This window comes from Linderina pennispora (assembly GCF_002104995.1).
Source record: "Linderina pennispora strain ATCC 12442 chromosome Unknown DL89scaffold_5, whole genome shotgun sequence".
Lineage (NCBI taxonomy): Eukaryota > Fungi > Kickxellomycota > Kickxellomycetes > Kickxellales > Kickxellaceae > Linderina > Linderina pennispora.
This window is the reverse complement of record NW_024468253.1, coordinates 1,122,983-1,143,828: the sequence shown is the minus strand read 5'-3', so window position 1 is coordinate 1,143,828 and position 20,846 is coordinate 1,122,983. Positions and strand designations below refer to the sequence as shown.

Below are 20,846 nucleotides of genomic sequence, written 5' to 3'. Positions count from 1 at the left end.
TCAACCTGCGGCACCCCTTGCGCCAGGCCCCTCCTCAACGAGTGTGGGTCACTTAGAGCTGGCATTCTCACGGCAAATTTTGGTTGCAATTTTCTGTTCTGTTGCCCGCTCTTTTAAAAAAGCTATTATACGCTCTATAACGAAACCCACAGCGACAATGAGCGATTCAGAGATTACGCAAAAGCTCGAGAAGACCAAAATCGACGACCAGGAGCCCACTGTACGTATGAAGGCGGGGCTTGATTGCGCATGTGGTCCGCACCTCAGCAAACACTGACTGAATTTTCGCTCTTGCCTGTAGAATGACGAGGATGCTTTTGATCTGTCGTCAATGAAGAAAAAGAAGAAGAAGGGAAAGAAGGCCCTTGGCTTTGATGAGCTCGCCGAGAACGAGGCGTCGACCAGTGCCGCTACCGGAGAGGACGGCGAGGACGGCGAGGACGCCTTTGCTGACCTGAAGAAGAAGAAAAAGAAGTCGAAGAAGGTGACATTCGACGATGCCGACGAGGACGAGGGCGAGCCTGCTGACGCAGACATGTTCGACCTGTCGTCGATGAAGAAGAAGAAGAAGAAGTCGAAGAAGAACCTGGCTGCGTTCGAGGCCGAGCTCGGCGACGACGCCGACGATGCCGAGAGCGCGTCGACAACCAAGGCTGGCGAGCCGTGGCTGGGCACAGACCGCGACTACACGTACGAGGAGCTGCTGACGCGGTTCTACCAGGTGCTGCGCGAGAACAACCCCGATCTGGCCGGCGAGAAGCGCAAGTATACCATTGTGCCGCCGCAGGTCGTGCGCGACGGCAACAAGCGCAGTGTGTTTGCCAACCTCAACGATATCTGCAAGCGCATGCATCGTCCGCCTGAGCACGTGATCCAGTTCCTGTTCGCTGAGCTGGGTACCTCCGGCTCCATCGACGGCTCGGGCCGCCTGGTCATCAAGGGTCGCTTCCAGCAGAAGCAGATCGAGAACGTGCTGCGCCGGTACATTGTCGAGTACGTTACATGCAAGACCTGCAAGAGCGGCGAGACTGTGCTGACAAAAGAGGGTCGTCTCTACTTTATCCAGTGCGAGTCGTGTGGATCCACCCGTACAGTCGCCCCCATCAAGGCTGGTTTCCAGGCCACCACCTCGCGGCGTGCCGCCCGTGCCGCTGCTGCCGCTGCTGGCGGGTCTTAAAAACGCAAAAGATGGGCCATTGCGGATTCCAGATCGCCCCCTCATGGCTGTGCTTGCACCAGATCGCGTGTGGAGTAGATCTCATCGGTTCTTTTGCCTGTGTTTTCGTTTCAAAAGACATCTTAAAGACTGATTGGGCATACCACATTCAGAGCGTGGGCCTGTTGTTGCGCAGCCTCCTCTGCTCCCCTCCCCAGCCCAGCATGTGCTTGACATGCGAACTGCTTGGAAAATCATGCCCTTTCACGCTTCGGTCTCAAAGATCTGCGAGACCGCAACGAATGCGGGATGAGGGAGGGAACGCTGCAGTCAGTGTGGGGCAGCCTTTTCCACACATGCGTAATCGCAGTGCTGCTGCCATTCGTCTACTTGGATGATGCAGAGATAATGACCGCATCCCTTCTGCCCACTGGCATCGACTGTGGGCGCAGAGGGCAGACGCCTTTCCCAACAAAATACACGCGCAGGCAAATGGACATCCCCTTGTATCAGGGAGATTTCTGCTTGCTCCTCTGGCGCGATCGGGGATTCAACAGTGCCTGCAAGTCGTGCTTGTCCTTGTACATCCTTCATACTGTGGCCTTTCCCAGACTGGCTGATATGCACAGGTCGCAGGGAAAACCGGTCCTGCTCTTCACAGTGACGACGAGAACAAAGGTGATATGCTCTCTTACCGTGTGGATGTTTTTTTATCCTATGGCCCAGTGACCTACATGTGGTTGTCCGAAATAAACAGGGGGCTGCAAGGAAATCACTTTTTCCTATCAATTTCGTAACACAACATATAGACCGCGTCTATTCGGGACAGGCAGGCGGGCTGGCCTGTTCGGAAGACTGCCTCACGCCTCAGGTGCCGCTGGGCAGCTATGGTGGGCGATGAAAGTAGCTCTGAGAGCTGTGACATACAAAAAGGAGTGCCCTGCCCCTGTCTTCGTTCTGTAAACATTTCCTACCTTCCATATTCTCTGTTTGTAATTCTTATACTTTTTTTGCTACCACCTTCATAATATTCTAGGCCAAATCACATGTACAAGTCCTTTAAGCTCATCAAGGCCAAGTTTAGCTTGTTCAGAGTTGATATTTCGCCTACATTTCTCCAGCTCCCACGGTCACAGCGCACATTCCCGCAGCCCATATGCTTTGAGCCCGAGACCAAACCGCCGCCCGCCCAGGCCAAGGCGCGGCCCGCATACATGTCGCCGTACGAGCACACCGTAGTGCTGATAGAGCGCCTGCTGCGTCTCCCTAGCATCTCCACGTTCCTCTACCCCATTCTTGTCGACGAGATGAACAAAGGTGCCCAGCCAATCCGCGACCCGCGGGACCCACTCCGCACTCTGTTCGCGCACGGCTACACGCTCAACATCCTTCTGAATGAGCTAGCGAGCCCGTTCATTAGCACAATAGACCTGTACGAAAAGTCCGAGGACGGGTCGTACGAGTCGTATCAGACATGGCTGTTCTGGAACGGCTGTGTGCGTGCCGAGCTGACCACGGAGGATGTTCTGGAGGCGTTCCCCGGATTCGATATCTGCGACTGCGATGAGGACCTGGAGCGTACGCTTAGTGTGGTTGCGGGGATTGTCGATGCCTTGCAAGCGTGCGGGAAGCTGGCCGATTTTGACTCCAGGTTCGTCCGCCCCAACACGCTTTATCCGGTTGCCGCAGTGGGCAAGGGCGCTCCAAGATACGCCGAGCTGGCCATGGAGCTGTCGAGGACCGAGGTGGCGTACGTGCAGGACCTGGAGCGGCTAAAGGTAAGCTCACCTATGCATGTGATGCAGATTCCATATGCGACAACAATGCCCCGATATAGTTGGTGCGGAGGCGCACAATGTTCGCTAGCTAATCACCATTGTCCAGCCACGATTTATAGGCGTATTCGGATACGGCCAGGAAGCACCTCGGGCTGCATGCCTCTGTCGACATCGACACCATCTTCCTGCACGTCGACGCGCTGCTTGCTCTGCACCGGCGCCTGTCGATGTCCATCCAGTATCTAGCTGCCCAGCCACTGCGCGATCAGCTGTATGGAGCGCTGTACGAGAACATGGTTGGCTTTGATGTCTACTGCCGGTACTGCTCGAACCGCGACGCATCGCAGGCATCGTATCAGGAAATTCTGCCACTGCTGTGCCAGATCCCAGACGACCTCGACGCATCCTTTGACCTGCCGGCACTGCTGCTTCGGCCAATCCAGCGGCTAGCGCAGTACCCGATAATGTTCCAGGGCATCGTCGATGCAGCCTATGAAGATAGCATGTACATGGATGAGCCCGAGCTGACCGAGCAAATGCAGTCGCTGCCATCAATCTACACGGCAATCCGCCGCAGCAAGCGCATTATTACTCGAGCGAACGAAGAAACCCGCGAGCGCCAGAATGAAGGTCTGCATGGCGAGTTTTTTGACCGCCTCGAGCACCCCATTCCCGCTGGTCTCATCCAGCCCAGCACTGGCCGGCTCTTGACTAGCGGTAAGCTGTCGGTGCGGGTCGGCGTCGAGTATGAAGATTTCGAAGCATTTCTGTTTCAAAACCATCTGGTGCTGTGTACGCAGATACAGAAGCTCGAGCGTGCGCCGTCAAAGCTGCACCGCACGATCTCTAATCTGCACATGTCGATGCGGAGCGTGAGGGCACAGGTGAATGGGCGCCGCGAGTCCTTGTCGTCCATGTCGGTGATGAGCAGCGAATGCCCGTCGTCACCAGAGTCGCCCCAGCAGATGTCACCTGTCCTGCGCCCCTCAAAGTCGCTGCTCGGCAGCAAAGCCAGCGACCACTCGTCAGTGACAGCGTTCCAGCCGCTCAGTCTTGACATTCGACACACCAAAGACCACCCCACACAGCCTTTTCAGCAGCCATGCCTCACTCAATACCCTGCGCGGGACACTCGGATGGGGCTCAATTTTGCCTCGTCGATTAATGTCGTCAGCCAGGAATCCAGAGAGGCGCAGGCTGAAGAGCAAGAAAGCCAGGGGCTGCTTGTGCGCGAGTTCATTCCAACTGCCTGCATCAGCCAGGCGTGCCTGATTAACGAGCGCCACGGGGTGTCCAAGCTGACGGCTCAGATTGTTGTTGATGGTATCGAGCGCATGTTCGTCATTACGCTGGCTAATCGTGAAAGCGAGGGCGTGTGGATGACGATGCTGAGGCGTGCGGTTCCGCTACACATGTTGGAGAGCGGCAGCAAGAGCGGAAAGCTGTATATCAACCCCCGCTTTGTCAGTGCACCGTGCTAGGAACGTGCCTCAAGTGATATTCGTGCGAACAGTTAAATGCACATTTGCAGTAATTATCTGGTTCTAATTGTGCTACGTACAACCTCAACATATTGCAATTAAGCACATGCTGCCATTTATAAATGGACCACCTCCACAAAGACGAATCCGGTATGAACATCAGCATTGGAAATGCTCAACCAGTGGGCTGCTTGGGGACATCAGAAGGTGTCGCGGTTATAAGAAGAATGAAAAAGAAAAAGGATATAGAAAACATAAAATAAGGTCGCTACAAGCAGTCGCATCCCAGTACATACACCGTGTATGCAGAGGACGTTTAGCATTTCACGCAACAGCAGCGACGGGACGAATGATTTGGGGCCATTTGACTCCCACCGAATCCCTGTGCACCTCTGAATTCCTTTCCACTCTGTCGTCGATGGTTCCGGCGGCATGGATATGGAAAACCTTTATCGACGAACGCTTCTGACTCGCATTGGCAACACGGGCGACACAGCCCTTAATGCGTGCTGGATGCCACCAAGGCGATTCCAGTACGATCATCGAAGCGCAGCTCAAGTCGTAGGCGCTGTCGGAAATGAGCGACGTGGAGATAAGAACAGCAGGCCGTGTCGCATTCTTGAACTCCTGGACATTCCTCTGACATACTTCGCCCGTGAGGTCGCAGCTAGACATGAATGTCTGGAAGCCGGAGCGCTTCAGGTGGTCAGCAATGATATAGACCATGCTGCGTGCATCGACACACACAAGCGCCTTCAGGTTTTTGTCGCTCTTGCGTTCACCCATCAGCGTCGAGACAATGGCCGAAACCTTGGGTGAGGCCCGTGTGCCATGCAGTGGAGAGAAGATTCATCGACCTGTACTCGCCCACGATCCTCTTAAGCTCGCAGACGTCGCTACTAAAGGTTTCCGGGTCGAACTCGATCAGCTTGCCAAGCTTGTCGTTCAGATTAGCCGTCATGGCGATCACCGGGTGTGCAACAAACCGCCTTTGAGCATTTGCCCTCGCAACATGAAGTCTCTCGGGCGACTCAAGCGTGCGACTGAAAAATCCGTGCATGGTTCACAATGAGGTCTGAGAGGAGGTCGTATGCCTTGAGTATATCCGCGGGCAGTTCAACGCTGATCTTCTCCTCCTTAACTTCCAGCGTCAGAGTTTTGGTGTCCTTCCATAGACGTCTGATCATGAACTTGTCAAGACGGGACAGAGGCGCACTTTCGCCGCGCATTTCTGGCACTGCAATTTCCAAGAACTTGCAGATATCCAAAACAGAGTCCATGTTGTACTTGGTCGGGTTCTCATCCACAAACCAGCGATTCTTGGCAGTCAATTTCTGGCACGCCGTGTTTGTCGGTGTATTTTGCCTAATAGGCATGTGGTGGTCCACAACTACACGGTGCCACTCGTTTGCAAAGAGCGCATTGCTCGCCGAGGAATTCCGGAGGATTCCGGAGGTCGTGATAACGATATCGTGTTTGCACATCTGGCTGGCACTCAGCCGGCTCTTGCCATGGTTCCTAGATATGCGTAGCGCACCGGGCTCAAGCATCTCCTTGCAGGCTGCCTCCCACTGCTCAATGCCAGCTTCGTTCCTCACAACAATGAGAGTGTTGTACCCATTACTGCCAATAGCGCAGCCCGACTTGCTCTTAAGAATATGTGCCACCAATGAGACCCTCCTGCCCAGTCCAGCTTCGTCTGCCAGTACACCGCCATGGGAGGAACTGTGCTCAAGCTCGCCCATTAGGCTGCAGGCCTCAATCTGGTGCCCATACAGCTCCTGCAGGAAGCCAGGCACCAAGGCGGTGGCAGGGAGCTGGGTGTCCGCAGTCTTGGCACTCGACGCAACCTCATCTGCAGTGGTGGTATCAGCTGGCCAAATTTTTTCCACATTGATACCTGTTTCAGCTGCCTTGACCTCAGTCTTCGCAGCCGTGGCAAGTAATGCTCGAATCACAGTCGCCGAGAGTTTGACCCTGGATTTCGACGTGGTTGGTGTCAATAGGCCCGGGGACTCAATCTTCCTTGCGGCGGTTGTTGCCTTGCCACTGGTAGCTGTCGTATCAGTACCTTCGTGCTCCGTTGCCATGGCTCCCAGAAAAAGTATAAACGGGTGGGGGTTGAAAAGTAAACAGTCTAGGGTGAAAGATAAAACTGAATTTCGATACCGTTAAGTAAAAGGTGGCCACCAGCTACCACTCCAGGACCTCATTATAAAAGGCGCTTGGACATTGGCATCCAAACGTTGGTGAGGGTACGGAAGAATGCATGTCTACTGCATCAATAGTGTCATGTGAGCGACTGCCAGTGCATTCAGGCGAAAGAGAATTCGAGCAACCAATGGCTCGGGAAAGCTCGATATTCTTGGTCGGGCCATGTAGGCCTTTGTGCGCACATGGTGTCAAGCCTAGAATCCAGCCGGCTTTGATGTGTTTGTTTTATGTCAGAGTATTGTCTCAATTGAAGTCCCAGAGTGAACATTAGTTCGGCCCCAGATCAATTTGCTGGGCCCACGCTCGATGACCAAAAGCAGTAATAATCAATAAACGCAGTCAGCACCTGCAAGCACTCGGCATTCATGTTTCGACAGTTGCAGTTGGTGTGGTGTCGAAAACTGCTTTCTCCATCGACGCTACGTGATCGACGTACTTCTCTTTCCAGATCAAGAAATATCGCCAGTTGCTAATACCTGCTTCTACAGTTCTCCGTGGGTGTCACCGGCAGTTAACTTTCTGTCCACTAAGACCTTCTTCCTCCTTTCTTCCTAGTTCATTGTTTCTCTGGCACTATTTCAAAGTGCCCACTTTATAGCCACTTTGGACGGTGCCGTTGTTTGAAAAATCACCACCTTCTTGCCCCTTTACAGTTGGCGATGCTGGTACACAAATACATAATACTAAGGGATAAGACGCGGAATCTCTAGCCATGGCTATTTGGCTTATACAATACGTCTGCGCGGTGCAGCAATCCTGCGGTTCGGCGTCTCCGCACCACTCCCCTCCTCTCCGTCACCAATGTCGTCCTCAGCTGCACGTCTCCGGCCACTCCCCCCTTGGACATTTGCATTTCCTTCAAACTGCCGCCTCGCATCACAAATCGGCTCATACTCCAGCAGTTTGATCCTATACCCTCTCGCCGACGGGCATGAGCAGTACCGCCGATTTTGCATAAAAGTAATGCTGTCGACCGCGCGCAACGCATACTTGCGCATCAGATACGCCGCAGCAAACGCCGGCCCCTTGTCAATTCCGTCCGCACAACACACTAGCACATGGCCACCTGCGCCAATTACCTGCTCGATATACAAGGTCGCCTGGTCAAAGTGCTGGATGATGTTCTCCTTGGCCACATTCGCTGGTACATCCATGAATTGGTTCTCAATACCTACTACAGGCCGATTCAGAATGCGAACTTCGAGCGGGTCCCGGATGCACAGTATGTGGGTTACATGGTAGCGCTGCAGCAGCTCGACGTTGCGTGTTGCTATGTAGGGGCCGACCAGAAGGCCCGGGAGGACAGGGTGCATTGTGTTGCGCTCTTCATGGCTCCACTCGGATGCTATTAGCACAATAGGTTTTTGGCCGACTTCGGGTGGGGTGGGCCATTCAATGTCTGCAAGCATTTCCTGGGAATTGGTGGTTTTGAAAAGTAAAAACAGAGATTGTATGCTTCAAATACGAATGCGGCAAATCTCAGAGCCGGGTCATGCGTTATCACCAAACAAACCCAGTTGTGGGCGCTGATCGTCAATGGGAAAGCTGCTTATGTACAAATGTGATGATTCGAAAACATCCGAGGGGAGAAAGAGCGGGTTTGGCGGTCTGTTTGACCCGGTTATGTATGTGTCTGGTCTGGTCTGGTCCATGGTGGTTCAAGATGACGCCGGCGTTCCGGGGCCAACACCTTTCATTGCCAGAACGTTTTTGATATTCCTCATGTACACGGCTAGGACCATCTTGGACAAACCACTTATTGGCAGCAGGTTTCAATGTTGTGCTTCAAGCCCAATGACAATGATTCGTTATAAATACACACGGATACGTAGTTTCTCAAGGCTAAAACAAATATATGGTGAACGGAAATTAAGCTGAGCCTACCAAACACGATTGCTACTGAATAGCGGTCTGTCCAGGCTGTCGCGATACTCGTCGTATACCGACTTGTCGATTTCTTGCTTATAATGCCTCAGTGATTCGCTGACAGTTCCATCAGTGACCATCCTTGAGGGAAGGCAGCTTCGTAATAGCAATGACCAGCTGCTGATTGACAGGATACAGCTTCTGCAAGTCAATCCGTCTCAGACTAGTGCTAAAGACTGGGAGCTCCGTCAACAGCATGCTAATATAGTCAAAGTAGTTAGAGGCATCTTCGTCAGGTCCGATTCCCTTCAACTCCAATCCTAGTGAGTCCTGGGAAACTGGCCAGAATATGCTGGAATCCGCCAAGGGTAGGCATGACCTTTCTGATGATTAGATGGCGAAGCTGCGGGTTCAAGTGGTCTTGCGGGATGATAAACGGTGAGCACTGGCCAAAGCTGAACGGGTCGTAGCAGTTCTCGATATGCTCGGCATTTGGTGCAATCAAAAACGGCAGATGCGCAGCCTCAACTACATCCTCTACAGCATTGAATGCAGTCGAGAAGGCAGTGTTCCGAATACGGACACAAGTCAGGTTAGGAAACACACGGCCTCGAAGCGAACAGAAAATGGGTCCAGAGAGATAAAGCGTAAGCGATGTTAGGTTTTCGCCGGCGTCGTCAATAATAGCACTGATGTCAAGGTTGCAGTATGTCTTCAGAGAAAGACTGGTCAGCGATGGGAACGGGTTGTCATCAGGCATATCAAAATTCCCATTCATATCCTGTCCTGTCTCGATAGTGAGGCTGGTTAGCTCCGGGAACGGGTAGCTGAATAAAGGAGCCAGCTCGTCTGCTATTTCCCCGATAGTTATGTCATCGCCGTCATTCGGCGTTAAACGAAGCACCAGCTCCTCAATAGTGTCCCTGTTTGAATGAACAATCGGACAGTCAAAGGAATGGTGGATTTCGAGGTACATACGCCGAATACCAGCGCTGAAGCCACCATGCAGAACTGGCGTCTTCATTCGCCAGGTCGCGGAATATCAATGTTCTCGGCGCTGGAGCAATGATACCCATTAGGTCCTTGCACATGTCCTCCTCGCCTGCCCACAGCCCTGCACGAACAATGAACGAGCAGTCCTGTGCGTTGGGAAACAGCTGGCGGATACGCTCGATGAATGAATCGACTTCTTCCGAGCAGTCATCGTCGTCATACATTTCGATCGCTGCTGTAGAAGTAGAGCACAAGCTCCTGTCCACATTTGGGAAAACTGCCGTGGTCCAGAGCATGAGCGCTTAGCATAGCGGTGGAGGTGCCGTCCGGTAATGTGATCGAGCGAGGCGTGGAGATGTGTTGAACGGACAAGTCCACTGTGTCCAGCAGTAGCAGCCAGGGAGAGATCCGGGTAATCCATCTCAGGATGATACTCAGATTCATCCAACTCAGGCTCGAGAAGTGTTTCGGCGTTTTCGATAAAAGTAGGGCAAGCGCAGCAGTTCTCCATGAGCGGCAGACCTGCGCAACTGAAAGAAGGGCCATTGATGCCACCAGTCATACAACCCTCATCCAACTTTTCCCACTCATTACTCAACCTCTTGCCATACTCAAGACGGTCGAAAATAAGACTGAGAATGTCGGGCGGAGCGTTCTTGGCAGAGAACAGCGTCGAGTCCATATCAGCAGGTGACCAGTAGGTGGATGTTGAGGTAAATTGCTAAGGTGCAAATACAAAACCTTATACCTAGTATCAGCAACGAAACTAAAGGAGCACCTAGTGGTAATGCGGATTCGTAGCCGCTTTTATATCTGCTGTTGGGAGCGGACACGTAAACGGTATAGATCTGATCCGGGCCAGAATCTATTATGCAGCATACGTGACGCTGGTATATCTGTATGCGGACAACCTGCTTGTTTTCCTCGATATCTATAAGGGTTGTATTTTTAGATGGACTTTACATGAAGAGTAGAAAATAAAAGCTATAGAAACACAGGCTTGGCATGTATATCGACCGTGGCACGTGTCCTCGGTTTCGGTGTGATCGAGGCACTCATGCCCCGGCCATATACCATTGTCTGCTTAAAAGTCCGAATCCAAGCTGCCATTGTTGGCACCCGGGTCGGAGCCTCCGTTATTGTGCACTTGGCCCTGGGCGACGTCATTGATGCTGGTTCCCGAGTCCGGCGAAAAGCAACACTGCGTCAATCACTCCCGTGTATAGTCGGACTGCCTTTGACCAACCCTGGACAGCTGTGATGAACATGACTTGACATATTCAGAAAGAGCCTCGGAAAGCAGCACTCGACAATCCTGTCATCTGGACGTGTGGCAATGTTGTTTCGAATAAGAGGCCTGGCCTGATTGCAGTTACCTCTCAAAGCTGTGTAGGCTCTGCGAAAGCGAAATAGGTTCTGGTATTATCCGCAGTCACAACGGGCAGTATTTGAGAATATGTGAAAGAGATCTTGGCACGGATCGGCACCGGAGCCATTCTGGATTCAGCTTGATCCGCGTCCAGGACAGCAGGGCCTGGCGTTCCCCAGACAGGCAGTTCTTGAAGCATGGATTTGTGCTACCGACATGATGTAAGTGGCACTGGGCTCAGTGGGATGGAGCGAACAAGAGGAACGGATGACTTTTTTTCTTGGTTGCACCGGAAATGCTCTATTGGATGTGATTGGGGGTATTGTCGCTGCAGAGCGGTTCCTGACCTACAGCGCTGTTTATTTATAGGCCATCCGATCCGGGTATATAACAGACACAAACAGAACCACGGTTACGCTTGGTTCGCTTTAGCAAACAAAAAATTGTATCCTTCTTTTTTTCTTTTTCAGACCGATTATTTTCAATACTCTACCTTTTCTGCAACGTACATTATGATGTTCAAGACCCTTTCCCTGGTAGCACTCTCCGCAGCCGCTGCGTCGGCCATGGAGATTACATGCGCTGGGTTTGAAAAGTTGCCGATGACCAAATACGACAATGTTGCGGCGCAGGCGATGTCGCATATTGTGATCACTTTTGACGCCAACACGCCGAAGCAGATCATGGACTCGTACCGCGACGCGCTCGTGTGCCGCGGCTCGAGCATTGACGAGCCGAACTATGCGGCAGGGCACGCTCTCGGGCTACACGATGAAGGAGTACGCAGACTACCTGTCCAGCAGCGGGTTCATCAGCAATGTTGTGTTCAACAGCCAGGTGACTTCGGCCGTTGCCCCGACCCTCTCATCCTCGGGCAATACCCACGAGAACTCCTCCAGCCAGGAAGAGTCCATGGACTCGGCTGAGGAGTCGTCGTCGCCACAGCAAGAGCAAGTCGCACAGCGGCTCTGCGTCGGACGACGACGAGGCCACCAGCGGGCTGGACTCGACGCACTCTTCGGGCGCTACCAAGCTGTCGGTGTCGGTTGCGGCCCTTGTCGCCGTGGCAGCGCAGTTCATGTAAAAACGACTCTTTGATGATACAACATAATAGAAACTTTTTAGAAGCTTGCTGGCTTGTACGCATATACCTTGGCAGTGGACAGATCCCAGACCTTGCCGGTGACATAGGGGTCTTGCTTGAGCTTCTCCCAGACGGCCTCCTCGTTGGCAGCCTTGACGATAAGCGACGAGCCGATCCATTTTGCCCGAGCCATGGGCGTCCAGGATGGCGCCAGCCGGAGATCAGGAAGCCGTCGTTCTTGTTGATGGTCGCACCGGCCAGATGGCGGTCGCGCACGGACAAGCGGACGAGTCAGGGCGTCGGGGTCAGGTGAAATCGTTGACGACGATGACAAAGTGGTTGTCAGACTGAGGTGGACATGGACGCGGATAGAGTGTTGAAAATGCTGGGCAGTAGTGCGGGCAACGAGCGAGAGAAGCTTGGACGACATGGCGAGAGCAGAGGTGGCGTGGGAGGAAAGAAATGAGGGTGGTCTGCTTAACGCGTCACTTGATGTGAGAGGCATGAGGAGATTTAATCCCTTGAGCAAATAAAACGGGGATTTGCTCGCCCCACCACGGTCGTCACAACCGCCCTTTTGGGCCCTTCAAAGGTCAACTGTGTAGCCAGCTTCTCCCCTGGTTTTTTTTTCCCTTAAGCCACCTTCCTCTTATTCTTAAAGCAGTAATGTCTGGTCCCCTTGGTCTCCCACTGCCGCTGCTGACCGACTCGTACAAAGCCAGTCACTTTGCCATCTACCCGCCGGCAAAGCAGGCCACGGCGTACGGGGAGTTTCGCAGCGGATTCAAGCACGATACCAAGGACACGCGCATAGTGTTCTACGGGCTGCGGTACGTGCTGGAGACATACATCAGCAAGCCGTGGACACGCCAGGACGTGAAAATGGCCGAGGCGTTCTTTGCAAGACACAACGCCGGGTTCACGCCATACCCGTTCCCAAAGGCACTTTTTGACAAGTTCGTAGGCGAGAACGGCGGGTATTTTCCCGTGACAATCGAGGCGCTGGCCGAGGGCTCGGTGGTATATCCGCACGTGCCTGTGTACCAAATCACGGCCAAAGAGCCGTATACGCCGCTAATCACGTATCTGGAGACAGTATTGCTGATGACATGGTATCCGACGACAGTAGCAACGCTGTCGCGGCGCACACGGACAACGATTGAGCGCGCATACGAAACAAGCGTTGACAGCAAGGCTATGTGGACGTTGGACAGCCGCATGCATGACTTTGGGTTCCGCGCGTGCACATGCGTAGAGCAGTCGGTGCTGGGTGGCACAGCACATCTTCTGAACTACCAGGGCAGCGACACATTGAGCGCCGCGTTCTATGCACAGTACCAGCTAAACAACGGGGACCCGGTGGCCACTAGCATTCCAGCCACGGAGCACTCGGTAATGATGTCGCATGCGAGCGACCGTGAGGCAGTGCTAGGCACAATTGCAGCGTATGGCGACGGCGTGTATGCGTGCGTGATGGACTCGTTCGACTATGCGCGCGCCCTGGCCGAGGTCCTGCCGGCAGTCAAGCAGAAGAAGCTGGAGCGTGGCGGATTCCTGGTGATTCGGCCCGACAGCGGCGACCAGGTCGAGGCAGTGCTGCTGGGGCTGCGTGCTGCCGACAAGGTGTTTGGCAGCGCGCGAAACAGCAAAGGCTACAAGGTCATTAGCGGAGCCAGCGTGATCCAGGGTGACGGTGTCACGCCCGAGTCGCTGGAGCGCATTCTGGCGGCAGTCCTGGATGCCGGGTTTTCTGCGCAGTGCATTGGCTTCGGCATGGGCGGCGGGCTGCTGCAGAAGGTCAACAGAGACACGCTCAGTGCTGCAGTCAAGATCAGCCAGATCATCGGCGTCGACGGCATTAAACGCGATATCATGAAGTTCCCCAAGGAAGAGGCCGAGAAGACGTCCCTGCCCGGCCGCTTCGCTGTCCACGCCGACCCAGCGCAGAACGGCGCGCCGGTCGTTTATCCGGCGGACAATGCACCAACAGGACTCGCCCAATCTGCTGCAGGTCGTGTATGACTGCGGGCCGGTTCCTGGGCTGCAGTGGCTGTGCTTTGACGACCTGCGCGCTCGCATCCGCCAGCAGTGGGACAGGTTCCCCGTGACTGCCCAGGCCGTCAGCCCCCAGCTGCTTGAGCACCAGCAGAAGGTGCTGAAGCGCCAGCGGGAAAAGGTCGACCAGGGCACGGTTTTCCAGTAGGCCCTTTTGGCTCTATTTTTATTTTTATTTTCCACAATTATCATTTATTCCAATCCGCAAATGAGCGCCCTGCTGGCCAACCTCCGGCCGCCCGCTCCGCCCACAAACATCGCCTCGGCCACTGACGCGCGGCTCTTCGACGCTGTGCCGCTCAACGATGCGCTCAGCGATGCCCTGCTGGTCCACGCCAGCCCGGACGCCCGCCCGCGCCGCGACTCCCCGCAGACATCGGACTTTTCTCCACACACGTACAGCTACGATGCTCTGAACCAGTTCATAGCCAGCGGACAGTGGCGTGCCCTGGCGCTGGCCAGCGCCGCAACCATCACAAAACACACCGACGACCCGCTGCGCCTATGGACGTACCGGGCATTGGCGCTGCGCCAGCTGCAGTGTTCGGAGCAGGCCGAGCGCGAGCTCCACCGGCTGTCGCGGGTCGTGGCATCCCGGACATGGCCGTTTGAGCTGCGGCTTTTGCGTGCATGTCTGGGCGCGCCCGCCCAGTGCATTGCGCGGCTGAGTGTGCTATTGCGCGGGTGCCGTCGCAGGCAGCAGAAAATAACGGATGGCAGCGAAATGGCGGCTAATGGAGCGCGGATGTTCCGCCTGTCGCTGCTGCTAGCGGGCCAGGCCATGCTGCTGAAAGGACGCAATGCTGACAACGCAGATTCTGGATTCGCTGACCGAGACAACCAACCCATTGCTTCTGTCGGCTGTGGCCCGCGTGCATCTGCAGCTGGGCAACGTGCAGGCGGCCGAGCGCCAGTTCGTCAAGGTCGAGTCCCTGGTGCCGGCCTCCGACCGCCTGGCAGTAATGAACCGGGCACTGTTCGCCATGGCCACCGGCAAATGGGCTGCTGCCAAGCAGCTATTCGCTAGTGTGAACGAAGGTGCACCTCCCGATACCTGCGTGGCGGCGAATAATAACATGGCCCTGTGCGAGCTGTACCTGGGCAGCCCCAGTGAAATGCTAGCGAGTCTGCAGAAGACCATGGCTGGGGCGCCAACAGGCGCGGGTACCGCAGAGCCAGTGGTGTTTAACTACTGCACGGGCTTGGATTTGCACTACGACGGAGCGAGGCTGCGCGACATGAAGGCGCGCACCATGGCTGAGGTCGGCAAGTGGGCTGGAGATGGCTTTGATGTAGCCGCGTTCAAGATGCAGTAAGGGACATATAGTGTTTGCTTGGTAGCCTGCTGCTAGTTCTATATGGGCATTACTCAAAATACATGATACAGAAATGGTGATTCAGTCACAGGAAATAAAACACGTTATAGATGGCAGCGAGAAGTGCCGTGGGATTTGTGTCAGCCTGGCAGCTAGAGGAGCGCTAGCACAGGCGTGGCATGCATTGTTGGTATGGTATACGGGCTTGCTAATAGAGTTGGATGCTGAGGCAGGAGTTGATGCGCCAGGCAACAAAGCCGACACACCGGCATTTGTAGTAACATCATTTGTCGACACCGCTGCACCCTACCGCCTTTTGTGCGGATAATCGTCCGTTCATCGGACCCGCACTAGTGTTGGCTTATCGCCGGGCTTGGACTTATCGCCAGGATTTAGGCTTGAGCCTGTCGTCAAGCTTGGAACACCTCTTGGACTACATAACCGTTGCCCGTGTTTAAATAGTAATCGTTCACGTAGCAGCCGTGCTGGGTTCTGTCCTAGTGGCCCTTGCCCTTGACAGTTTGTGCCGGGAGCCTGGCATGACAGTGTCACTTGGGCTTCCTTTCTTGTACATGAGGACCGCCTTGCGTGAGGTTCCTGGACCTTGAGCGGCGATTGCAACAAAATTGATTTTTAAGAGCATATAATTCTGCTTTTTGGTTGCGATATGGTTGGAGTGAGGGGATTGAACAGGAACACCCGGCATGCGTATATACGAATTTCCAACCTATACTTCATGAATCAAATTTCGGTAAAACTTTTGCTAGCAGTAATAGCTCGTTTAGCAAACACACACATGGTTCAACTGCTGTCGACATGCAGCTTATTCTAAGAATCTCTCTAGAAACTTCTCCTGGATTAATGCCAGCAGGAATATTACAGACACTGCAACTTCAGGAGAAATTGGAGCGCTATCTATTTTTGGCTGATGCACAAACGGGTACTAGCCTTGTCTGTCAAGATATTGAAGACCTTGGCCAGGTCATGGTATATTTTTAGGTCGTGTAATCCAAAATGCCTGATGGTTGCTTATATACGAACCGCTTAGCCTTACTACCACATCGATATCCAAGTGGTGAACCTATTTTTAGACTGCCATGTATCTGCATAACTATGCACGCTTACAAGAGATCTGCCTAGAAGTCTGCGCTATATGGACATGTTCTGCAAGGTTTATTTATAGACGCCTGCTCAAACGGCTTTCTGGATAATAAGGTTGCTTCGTAAGCAAACTATCGAAAGCTCTTAGATTAACGTGTATTTTCGGCAGCCGCATGCGGTGCGCTGATTTCTGCTTGGATGGTAGCTACATCTTTCAGCAGGAGGTAGGGTCAAAGTTTAAAAATCCTAGATACCCGTGCTAAATTTAGCAACACCAGCATCAACTATACGCCAATGACTGTATATGTGAGGGACATGCCATGTCGTTCTCCATGTATAAAAAGGCTGGGGCTATTGCCCAATCTCTATCGGCTTCATCACCTCAAACAACTTCAGCAGACTCTACTTTTAATACACCCAGCGCCAAAAAAGATGAAGTTCGTCACAATTGCAGCCCTTCTGCTCGCGACTATCCTCGCAGGTTGTCTCTGGTTACGCTATCAAGGATGACATAGTCAACTGTCGCTCGGGTCCAGGAACCTCCAACAATATCGTCCGCACTTACAAGAAGGGAACCCAAGTGACGCTCTCGTGCCAGACTCCAGGCACAACGATCGGTGGCAACAACCTCTGGGACAAAACCCAACATGGGTGCTACGTGAGCGACCACCATGTTGACACTGGCAACGGCTATGTCGCCCAAAAATGCTCCCATAGGAGCTATTGGAAGATCCAGCAGCCCCTCTGGCGGTGGCTCCTCGAGCGGATACTGCAAGGGCGTCAGCGCCGCGTCGCTCAACATGATCAAGGTGTTCGAGGGCTACGAGCCAAATGTGTACCCCGATCAAATTGGCCAGCCCACCTGTCGGTTACGGTCACCTGTGCCAGACCACTGGCTGCAAGGAGGTCAAGTACAAGTTCCCGCTGACCAAAGAGACTGCCGAGGCTCTGCTCAAGGACGATATCCCCAATTACACATGCCTGGGCAACTACCTGAACGGCAATGTCAAGCTCAACGAGAACCAGTGGGGTGCGCTGGTGTCGTGGGTGTTCAACATGGGCTGTGGTGCAGCCCAGTCCTCGCCTCTGGTCAAGCGTCTGAATGCTGGTGAGAACCCAAACACCGTCATTGCCAGTGAGCTGCCCAAGTGGAACATGGCTGGTGGCCGTTTTCTGCTTGGCCTTGATCTCCGCCGCAAGGAGGAGGTAAAGTTTGCCCAGACTCCTTCGAACAAGCAGGCTTTCCCTAACTGCGAGTAAGCCATAAAATATTTCATGTAAATACACTTCTTTTTCTACTGCAAACATCGCCTTGATTTGTCTGACATTTGGCCTGGGTATCAATGTCCATCCGATATATTGACGAGTGGCATTCGTTGGCGCCTGACTCGTAGCTCTTTGAGTCAACCTCCATGATTATGTCAGGGGCCACGGCCTCTGGTGCAGCAATAGCTGCAGCAGATATTCGGTTTGTTTCTGTGGCCTTTATGAGCCCGTCTCGGTGAGCTTGCGCAGGATCATAGGTGCTCAGGTCCTTGCCCTCCTTCGAGCCTGTGGCTCAGGAACGCCGCCGACTTTTCGAACCGCTCGCGGATATCCGTCAAACGACCCGAGCTGGATGCACTGGCCCCAGCCCGATACCGCCGTGTAGAACACCAGGTCCTCCTGCCTGCGTGTAGCGGTCATCGAGCGCCGTCTCAATGGCCTCCTTGAGCATCTCGGCGTTGCAAAACAAGTACTCGACAATGCCCAAGCCACATGCGGAACGGCGGGCGTCTGGCATAATCAAATTATCATAAGGCGACATCTGCATCTTGTGCCAGCACACGGCAGCGCTCAGCAGCGACAGGTGGGAGTTTGGCCGGCTCTCATTCGGAGGCACCTGCGCCAGCGACAGCTGGTCGAGCGTCTCAGTCGTCGAGAAGAATGGCCTTGCGGCTGCGGTCCTTGCCGAAGACAAAGTCGGCCGCGATCGTAGATCAGCTTGGTGAATTCGTCGCGGCGCCCGCCCACCATGCACTTGTAGAGTATCTGGAGAGACTCGACATAGCACTGGAGCTGGGTTTTGGCATGCGGATTCATGATGGCCAGGCCGGCATACACGTGCCATTTGCTGGCGTAGATGCGCAGCGCCATGGCCACCTTGACGTTGTTGATTCCAGCGATGAACTGCGGGTTGATCCACGGGTGGTAGCCCTGTAGGCACCAGGCCGTGCCCAGGCTCAGAAACGCCAGATGCGTGGCCGCCTGCGTATCAGCCGTGATGCGGTCGTGCTCCTGGTACGTCAGGTAGATCATGCGGGCCTCCAGCGCCCCCAGCGCCTCCACAGGCCATTGCGTAGTGGGCGTCGTCGGCCCGGTGCCGGATGATTGCCAGCGGCTGTCCGCGCGTGTCGATGTTGGGCCCGTGCATTGAATGACATGTCACGATGTGGGCGTCCTCGGGCAGGTGTCGCTCAAACTGCTGCAATCTCCGGCGTCTTGACTGATGTCTGTCCGGCGACAATTGCGTGGAGCTTCGTCGCCCGCCCGTACTCCTCCACCGCCCGGATCGATTGTCACTGCCGGGACGCTGTAGATGATGAAATCAGACCGCCGCGAGACCGCGTAGCCGTCGCAGCAGAATGTTGAGGCCCAGGCTGCCGTGCTTTGCCTGTAGACTCTCGAAGCGCTCGGGCGTGTCGCAGATGTTCACCGGGTAGCCGGCAGCACGGAACCGCTTTGCGTACAGCATGCCCATGTCGCCGGCGCCGATGATGCCGATTTCAAAGTTGGGAATCACCATGCCTTTTGCTGTGTCAGGGAGTATGTTGGAAGGTAGCAAGGAGTGTGCTTGCTTCGTCTCCCCAAAAATTGCGTTTCCAGGAACGGTCCTCTGCTAGAGTGGCTACTATGGAGCGCACCCTACTGACTCATTCCACGGATTCTCTCCCTCCCATGCGCTGGGGGCAACTACGCCACGCATATCGTATTTTTGCAACGCCTTTTGCACCATATACAAACCTCCAAGGAAAACAGAGTTGATTGAATTTACATGATAAAAAGGTACCTGCGCCGTCTCGGTGCCTGGGGGTCTTCACACAAACTCAAACCCATCGTCGTTCGCAAACTCACCGCTGGCCGACATGCCAAACCGGGGCGACGACGCCGACCGCACCGTGCCCGGCCCCACCATCACCGTGGTCGGCGGGATCCGGGGCGTGCTAAACCGCACCCCATCCATCCGTGGGCTGCGCGGCGGGCTGCGCGCTCCCTGCCGCTCCGGCACCGCCGCCACCTTTGTGATCTGGCCGGGAATCGGCGCCTGCATATACGTCCCATGGACCATGGTCTTGTCCTCGGGCCACAGCGTGAACAGCGGCGTCGCCCCTGTGCAGATCGCCCGCGACGAGTCCTTGTCCGTCGCCGCCTGCGCAAACGATTCCCACTCCGCCTCGGTGTTGAACAGGAACCCGATCAGCATCGACGGATCAAGCTTGTTGATGCCGATCGTGCAGATGTGCGTCGTGTGGTACTCATCCGTGTCTGCAATCCCCAGTGACTCAAAGTCACTTGAATCCGACTCTGACCCAGAGTCCTCGTTGTCGCTGGTCGCTACCACCCGCGTGTCTTGTCCGTCGAGCGCCGTCGAGCGCGGCACAAAGTTGCGCGTCACGTGCGGATCCAGGAAGAACAGGTTGTCACCCTGCCGCCCAATGAAATAGTACGACCGCGACGGCTTGCCGCCCACCAGACCCACCGTCTGCGGGATCTGGAACAGCGTCTTGATCTTCTCCGTGTACTTGGGGTCAACCCGCTCAAACCCAAGCCGCACCGGCACCAGCAGCAGCAGCGGCTTCCATCCATTGGGTCCCCGAGCTGGCCCGCCAAACGCTGTCTCGCGCACCTCCTTCGTAAACACCTCCTGGTCCAGTGCCACATGGATCGCCAGTGGGCACTTGTGGTGCATCCGTGATATCCGCAGCATCACATGTGCCCCAATCGACGGCCCGAGCCAGTCGCCGATCCGCTTGTCCATGTACGTCGCCACACGCGACATGTTGTGGATTGAGTAGTACGCTGAGCTGTCTGCAGAGTCATGGAACCACTCAACAATCCGCGCGTGCCTCGCCTGCTGCGCGCTGGTCAGCCGGAACGGGTCCCAGAACCGCCCCAGCAACACCCGCGAAAACGACTCCGCCAGCATCATCTGACAGGTACGGTACGTGCATCCCCACCCCATGTCTGATGTGTAGAACGACGGTGTGATCGTTGCAAAGCCTTTGCGGTACGTGAAATAGAATCGCCGCATACCGTCCAGGAAAAACTCTAGCAGTGTCAGCTGGTTCAGCGCCAACTGGCCCTTTTGTTGCTGTTGCTGTTGCGGGCTGCTGCTGCTCGTGCGTCAGTTGCAGGCTGCCGCGCAGCTGCTGAAAGTGTGACGAGCCAAACGA

The 20,846-nt window shown here is 54.6% G+C and overlaps 13 protein-coding genes across 13 annotated transcripts; 7 read left to right on the top strand and 6 right to left on the bottom strand.

Moving 5' to 3' along the window:
• Positions 1–78: 78 nt before the first annotated feature.
• DL89DRAFT_322262 (translation initiation factor eIF2 subunit beta) lies at positions 79–1,309 on the top strand. Its single transcript, XM_040891334.1, has 2 exons — positions 79–220; positions 302–1,309. Exons 1-2 carry the CDS (start codon positions 158–160, stop codon positions 1,175–1,177), a joined length of 939 nt encoding a protein of 312 aa, XP_040744485.1. The 5' UTR covers positions 79–157; the 3' UTR covers positions 1,178–1,309.
• Positions 1,310–1,876: 567 nt separating this feature from the next.
• Positions 1,877–4,592, top strand: DL89DRAFT_315642 (uncharacterized protein). Its single transcript, XM_040891043.1, has 2 exons — positions 1,877–2,934; positions 3,054–4,592. Exons 1-2 carry the CDS (start codon positions 2,203–2,205, stop codon positions 4,413–4,415), a joined length of 2,094 nt encoding a protein of 697 aa, XP_040744484.1. The 5' UTR covers positions 1,877–2,202; the 3' UTR covers positions 4,416–4,592.
• A 322-nt stretch (positions 4,593–4,914) lies between these two features.
• DL89DRAFT_292475 (uncharacterized protein) lies at positions 4,915–6,505 on the bottom strand (the record flags this gene model as incomplete). The annotated part of the gene is made up of 5 exons (XM_040890312.1): positions 4,915–4,983; positions 5,016–5,225; positions 5,287–5,445; positions 5,483–6,270; positions 6,316–6,505. The coding sequence occupies 5 exons, from the start codon at positions 6,503–6,505 to the stop codon at positions 4,915–4,917; spliced, it is 1,416 nt and encodes a 471-aa protein (XP_040744483.1).
• Positions 6,506–7,423: 918 nt separating this feature from the next.
• DL89DRAFT_211572 (phosphatases II) lies at positions 7,424–7,969 on the bottom strand (the record flags this gene model as incomplete). Its single annotated transcript, XM_040884205.1, has 1 exon — positions 7,424–7,969. A coding segment is annotated over one exon (546 nt), but the record flags the coding sequence as incomplete, so codon positions are not given.
• A 402-nt stretch (positions 7,970–8,371) lies between these two features.
• On the bottom strand, positions 8,372–10,422 carry DL89DRAFT_267005 (uncharacterized protein). The gene is given in 6 exon segments (XM_040887329.1): positions 8,372–8,636; positions 8,692–8,815; positions 8,835–9,418; positions 9,498–9,720; positions 9,755–10,018; positions 10,053–10,422. The coding sequence occupies 6 exon segments, from the start codon at positions 10,168–10,170 to the stop codon at positions 8,510–8,512; spliced, it is 1,440 nt and encodes a 479-aa protein (XP_040744481.1). The 5' UTR covers positions 10,171–10,422; the 3' UTR covers positions 8,372–8,509.
• A 1,014-nt stretch (positions 10,423–11,436) lies between these two features.
• On the top strand, positions 11,437–11,995 carry DL89DRAFT_267003 (uncharacterized protein). The gene is made up of 3 exons (XM_040887328.1): positions 11,437–11,564; positions 11,608–11,765; positions 11,803–11,995. Exons 1-3 carry the CDS (start codon positions 11,460–11,462, stop codon positions 11,939–11,941), a joined length of 402 nt encoding a protein of 133 aa, XP_040744480.1. The 5' UTR covers positions 11,437–11,459; the 3' UTR covers positions 11,942–11,995.
• Positions 11,979–12,371, bottom strand: DL89DRAFT_257072 (uncharacterized protein; the record flags this gene model as incomplete). The annotated part of the gene is made up of 1 exon (XM_040885492.1): positions 11,979–12,371. One exon carries the CDS (start codon positions 12,369–12,371, stop codon positions 11,979–11,981), a length of 393 nt encoding a protein of 130 aa, XP_040744479.1.
• Positions 12,372–12,607: 236 nt separating this feature from the next.
• On the top strand, positions 12,608–14,144 carry DL89DRAFT_292471 (nicotinamide phosphoribosyltransferase; the record flags this gene model as incomplete). The annotated part of the gene is made up of 2 exons (XM_040890311.1): positions 12,608–13,900; positions 13,932–14,144. The coding sequence occupies 2 exons, from the start codon at positions 12,608–12,610 to the stop codon at positions 14,142–14,144; spliced, it is 1,506 nt and encodes a 501-aa protein (XP_040744478.1).
• Positions 14,145–14,204: 60 nt separating this feature from the next.
• DL89DRAFT_292470 (uncharacterized protein) lies at positions 14,205–15,312 on the top strand (the record flags this gene model as incomplete). The annotated part of the gene is made up of 2 exons (XM_040890310.1): positions 14,205–14,852; positions 14,881–15,312. The coding sequence occupies 2 exons, from the start codon at positions 14,205–14,207 to the stop codon at positions 15,310–15,312; spliced, it is 1,080 nt and encodes a 359-aa protein (XP_040744477.1).
• A 99-nt stretch (positions 15,313–15,411) lies between these two features.
• On the top strand, positions 15,412–15,962 carry DL89DRAFT_267001 (uncharacterized protein). Its single transcript, XM_040887327.1, is given in 4 exon segments — positions 15,412–15,507; positions 15,530–15,630; positions 15,667–15,755; positions 15,775–15,962. The coding sequence occupies 4 exon segments, from the start codon at positions 15,505–15,507 to the stop codon at positions 15,918–15,920; spliced, it is 339 nt and encodes a 112-aa protein (XP_040744476.1). The 5' UTR covers positions 15,412–15,504; the 3' UTR covers positions 15,921–15,962.
• An 837-nt stretch (positions 15,963–16,799) lies between these two features.
• Positions 16,800–17,714, top strand: DL89DRAFT_267000 (lysozyme-like protein). The gene is made up of 4 exons (XM_040887326.1): positions 16,800–16,854; positions 16,895–17,064; positions 17,144–17,248; positions 17,271–17,714. The coding sequence occupies exons 1-4, from the start codon at positions 16,846–16,848 to the stop codon at positions 17,671–17,673; spliced, it is 687 nt and encodes a 228-aa protein (XP_040744475.1). The 5' UTR covers positions 16,800–16,845; the 3' UTR covers positions 17,674–17,714.
• A 299-nt stretch (positions 17,715–18,013) lies between these two features.
• DL89DRAFT_274726 (uncharacterized protein) lies at positions 18,014–19,198 on the bottom strand (the record flags this gene model as incomplete). The annotated part of the gene is made up of 5 exons (XM_040889228.1): positions 18,014–18,351; positions 18,372–18,735; positions 18,876–18,950; positions 18,976–19,052; positions 19,075–19,198. The coding sequence occupies 5 exons, from the start codon at positions 19,196–19,198 to the stop codon at positions 18,014–18,016; spliced, it is 978 nt and encodes a 325-aa protein (XP_040744474.1).
• Positions 19,199–19,759: 561 nt separating this feature from the next.
• DL89DRAFT_218267 (peptidase C54) lies at positions 19,760–20,716 on the bottom strand (the record flags this gene model as incomplete). Its single annotated transcript, XM_040884346.1, has 2 exons — positions 19,760–19,975; positions 20,054–20,716. Coding segments are annotated over 2 exons (879 nt in total), but the record flags the coding sequence as incomplete, so codon positions are not given.
• Between the last annotated feature and the right edge of the window lie 130 nt (positions 20,717–20,846).